The sequence below is a fragment of the Cryptomeria japonica genome, chromosome 10 (assembly GCF_030272615.1).
Source record: "Cryptomeria japonica chromosome 10, Sugi_1.0, whole genome shotgun sequence".
NCBI classification, from domain to species: Eukaryota; Viridiplantae; Streptophyta; class Pinopsida; order Cupressales; family Cupressaceae; genus Cryptomeria; species Cryptomeria japonica.
In genome coordinates this window covers 714,872,262-714,876,342 of record NC_081414.1, presented here as the reverse complement: position 1 = coordinate 714,876,342, position 4,081 = coordinate 714,872,262, and the positions used below count along the sequence as shown (strand labels likewise).

Here is a 4,081-nt window from a genome sequence, read left to right as displayed (position 1 = left end):
GAGGAGATTAGGCGGGCAGTGGACAACATGGAATAGATGGAGCTTGAAGCGGCAGAAATGCTTCAGAAATTAATCTAAGCCTGGACTACTGTCGGTCTTTTTTGTTCTGTAATCTGCGTTCTCTTGTTTGTTGGCATTTGGTTCACCGTCTTTCTTTTGTTTGTTGTCTTTTTACTAGTCTATAGTGTTTATCTTTTGATCTTCTTACTGTAATGGGTTTCAGGGACCCATCAAAACCTGTTTTCCCATATTCAAAAACATTGCAAATAAATGTAATAACAATACTTTAAATAAAAATTACAAATAAATTTATCACATTCGACTATCAAGTTTTTAGTACTTTGAAAACCCAAATAAATAGCCTATTGACTAAAAATATTAAACTTAAAATAAATAAATTCATACCTTTTAAATTACTTATTACCTATATTTATTTATTATCTTTTTCAATATTCTCACATAAACTTTAATTATATAATAGTTTTGAAAGAAAAGAAATAATTATATAAATATTAATAAAACAGCTTTGGAATAATTGATTCCCATAAGTGAGAGTACACATGAAGGATAGAATCTGAATTTAATGATCAAACGCAGTTTTACAATTTAATATTCCACTTTACTTTTACCGTGAATGGATTTAATATTCCTTTCTACTTTACCGTGAATGGAATGATTGTCACCACGAAATCGTTAAATTTGAAGATGACTTTATTCTATGTTTCCTTCTGACTTGAAATTTAAGATTTTTGGGTTATAAATACTACGGACTTATGGAGCTTTACATATATTCTTTTAGACAGAATGTTTTTTAATGCCCATATTCTTAAAGTAGAATTTGTTGAGATATACGTAGAGAATTACAAACAACTCACGTAAAAACATAAAAGTAATGATACAAAACATCCCTACTTTAAGCTTACTTTGGAAAGAAATTCTTATTCATTCAATCATCATCAGCAGCATAAGCTAGAAACTCTTCAATTGTCATTAATTTGTTTAGTTTTGTTTTTTAATAAATTTTCTAACATTCATTATAATTTTTTATAATTAAATTTGCTGATTAATTTTTTAATTAAATAAAAATATTGATTTTTCTTAAATAATCATATAAAATATTTAAATGATCATATAAAATAATTTTGCAATTTTTTTTTAATTTTAATTTTTTTTTTCAGGTACACTCATTAAATACATAATCTGATTAGATAATATAATATAAGACATACACAAAAAATTGTTTAAGAATAAATAATTATAGTGCAAGCATTCTATAATTCTACTTTATATCAATTTTATATGCATACTTACATAGTCACGAGTCATCAAGAAAAGAAATCAAATAAAGGAGTCCAAAACAACATTGTCTAAAGGATATAAATATCCAAGAATGGAATCAATCACATTTAAGAGTTTTTTTAAGTTAAAAAAAAAAACATTTTGAAAAAAATAAAAAAATAAAAATTTATTTATTTTTATTAAAAAAATATAAGATAAAGCAAGACTCATCCCTTGTGATGTTGGATTCTTGCTGAGGTGGATTCATTTGGAGCCATTCAACTTCACCAATAGACCAAGGGCCCATTAGAGACCGGTGAAGGATCACATCCAGATGCTTACCCAACTCCTTGAGGGAAAGCAGGCCATGTGGATAGAAGGCCCCATGGGGTGGGGATGACCTGGATGGAGGTCTTTCAAAATTTTGATCAGTCTTGATCCAACTTTTGACACTACACTACATCCCTTATGGTAAAATCTGTGTATAATCCTATGTAATTTTTGCATTTATATGTAGTTCTCTGGATCTATGATCCTTATGTACATTCAGTTGTAGTTAATTGAACTCTGGTTATGACAGTTTTTGTAACAGTTTTACTCCGTATATCCAACTTTTGACACTACACTACATCCCTTATGGTAAAATCCCATTTAAGAGTAGGAAAAATTGTGTAAGATTAATTTATCATTTCAATTGCATTTCTATGAAATTAAATTTGGTGAAACCCCACAAACTATAAAATGGTGAAAGAAAAATGTATTGGATGGCACCTAATTGGGACAACCTTCTAAAATATCTATTGTCATTTCAAGTTGATTATGACCCCAACCATAACATGTCATTAAAATGGTATTGATGAACTTGGTTCTCATACATAATAGAATTTTAATTGATCTGAAAATTATGTTAATTAATTGAAACATGCTTCCAAAATTTAAAACATTTTTTTATTAAAATTGAATAATTCAATCATAAATAAATTCAAAATAGTTTAACAAATATTAGATCCATAAATAATTTTAAGTCATCTACATATTAATAAACCATTCATCTTAATAAAAAAATAAATATTAGTAAAGTTACATGCTTAATTTGGAGGAAGCATCAAAAGCGCCTCCATAAGTTTCTCTATCATACTTATCTTAGCCAAAAGGCCGAGAAAAGTATAGTTCACTACCATACTTAAAACATACGTTTATGACACCTTATCTATTTTCTTTACTAGGTAATATATAAGCTCCCTGGTGGCTGGCAGTCCAACCTGAACCAATGTCCTGTCTCAGCTTTCTTTTCTAGTTATGAACAGGAGGAGATCCTGTCTCTGGTTTGGGTTTAGGAGGTTCCTGCCCCCTTTTACCTGCAATCTGAATTCAAAAATATTAAAATATCTTAAAATGAGTTTTATCAAAATAATCTTTCAAAAATGACAAATCAGTATACATATATTGAGTGTCAGTCTTAAACTACACACTAAATAATATATTAAGTCTAAAGAATATCAGTCAATTTTGAGTGTTTAACACTTTTAAGTGTAGAAATCAAAACTTAATCTGTGTGATTTAAACCATCTCATATTGAAATTCGAAAGTAAGTTTATATTAGCAATCAGAAACTACAATTAGTTCTTTTAATGGTCTGTTAAGTGAATCTTCCTAAAAAAAATATAAACAATTTTAGTTATTAAGTAGGGAGAAATATTTACAGTAGAAAACATTTGAGTTTCTCCTTTGATGGAGGTAGCGTGCGACCTCTTCTGCAAGTTAGTGGGAGCATCTTCTGAGAGAGTGCAGTAAATAACACAAGATTAGAAAGAAAAAAAAGATATATTTAACATAAATATTACTTTTGGGATCATAGATCACTGATTTAGTCTGAAAAGTTGAAGAAAGAAAGCTTATACATTTATTGCCAAAATCATACTAACTGATTTAGGTAAAAAATAAACAAAAATATACTATGTTGATATGACCAAGAAAATTACTCGATTTCGGATTTTCCTTTGTGCCTGAGATTTGAGTAAATTTACCATTTTCTCCCTTTGAAAATGCTTGGGCATATCTCCTATGAATAATGCTTGCATTTCTCCAGGCAACAGCTGGATTAGCGTTGACGATCCTGCGAGTCCACATATTGCAGATGATGCTCATTTTGATCAAGTATCACAAACAATTGTGATTTCTGCTTCCTAATGCTCTTGCCGTTATATAACTTTACTCTATCCTGCAAAATTTAGTGTAGTAAACCCTAGTGGACAACTCAAAAGTAAGATTCCTTTATCTTGGAAAATAATTTGCATGTCATTTTCTCTCTACAGAAATTGCCCCCCGTTGCTTTTCCCGTCACCGACTTGTTGCTCTTGAATATTAAATACTTAATAGATAGACTTTATATCTCAAAATTACTTACCCCTTGATCTGTCTGTTTCAAACAGAATAATCCTTCCTGTCCACCAATTTATATTTCTTTCATACTTTAAGATGTTAAATAGTTATTTACACGCTGAAGAGAATAACTTTGACTGCATTGTTAGTTGTTTTTTTAGGATAAAGGTCAAAGGATAGAGTACTTTACTGGAAATACTTTTAAGATAATATATTTTTTTATATTAAAATCGAGGGGAGAGAGAACAAAATATTACAATCAGACCATGGAGGAGAAACCTCAGCCTAGCAGGTTCAGATTATCAGATCGAGCAGCTATAGGTACATAGCATAAAAAGACAAACACTAAGTAGGAAGTCCCCATACAAAGGGCATATAGCCAGCTAAGATAATATATTGATTAAGAGACAGGTTATAATAA

General features: G+C 29.5%; 1 protein-coding gene across 4 annotated transcripts; it reads right to left on the bottom strand.

Moving 5' to 3' along the window:
* Positions 1-2,312: 2,312 nt before the first annotated feature.
* LOC131029296 (uncharacterized) lies at positions 2,313-3,506 on the bottom strand. Of its 4 annotated transcripts, none has more exons than XM_057959729.1 (3): positions 3,261-3,506; positions 2,982-3,055; positions 2,313-2,636 (listed from the first exon to the last, which is right to left on the bottom strand). In XM_057959729.1, the coding sequence occupies exons 1-3, from the start codon at positions 3,424-3,426 to the stop codon at positions 2,559-2,561; spliced, it is 318 nt and encodes a 105-aa protein (XP_057815712.1). In that variant the 5' UTR covers positions 3,427-3,506; the 3' UTR covers positions 2,313-2,558. The 4 variants fall into 4 exon arrangements, with proteins under 4 accessions (XP_057815712.1, XP_057815713.1, XP_057815714.1 ...); XM_057959730.1 differs by having other exon boundaries at positions 2,313-2,643; positions 3,261-3,494; XM_057959731.1 differs by having other exon boundaries at positions 3,306-3,486.
* Positions 3,507-4,081: the final 575 nt, after the last annotated feature.

What these genes read in the sequence shown, in the direction of transcription:
- LOC131029296 (XM_057959729.1), bottom strand. Translation starts at nt 3,426, where the DNA reads ATGAGCATCATCTGCAATATGTGGACTCGCAGGATCGTCAACGCTAAT. An exon ending in AAAGGAAAATCCGAAATCGA is followed by an intron (nt 3,056 to 3,260) that starts GTAATTTTCTTG and finishes GCACTCTCTCAG; the next exon opens with AAGATGCTCCCACTAACTTG. An exon ending in AAACTCAAATGTTTTCTACT is followed by an intron (nt 2,637 to 2,981) that starts GTAAATATTTCT and finishes TTCAGATTGCAG; the next exon opens with GTAAAAGGGGGCAGGAACCT.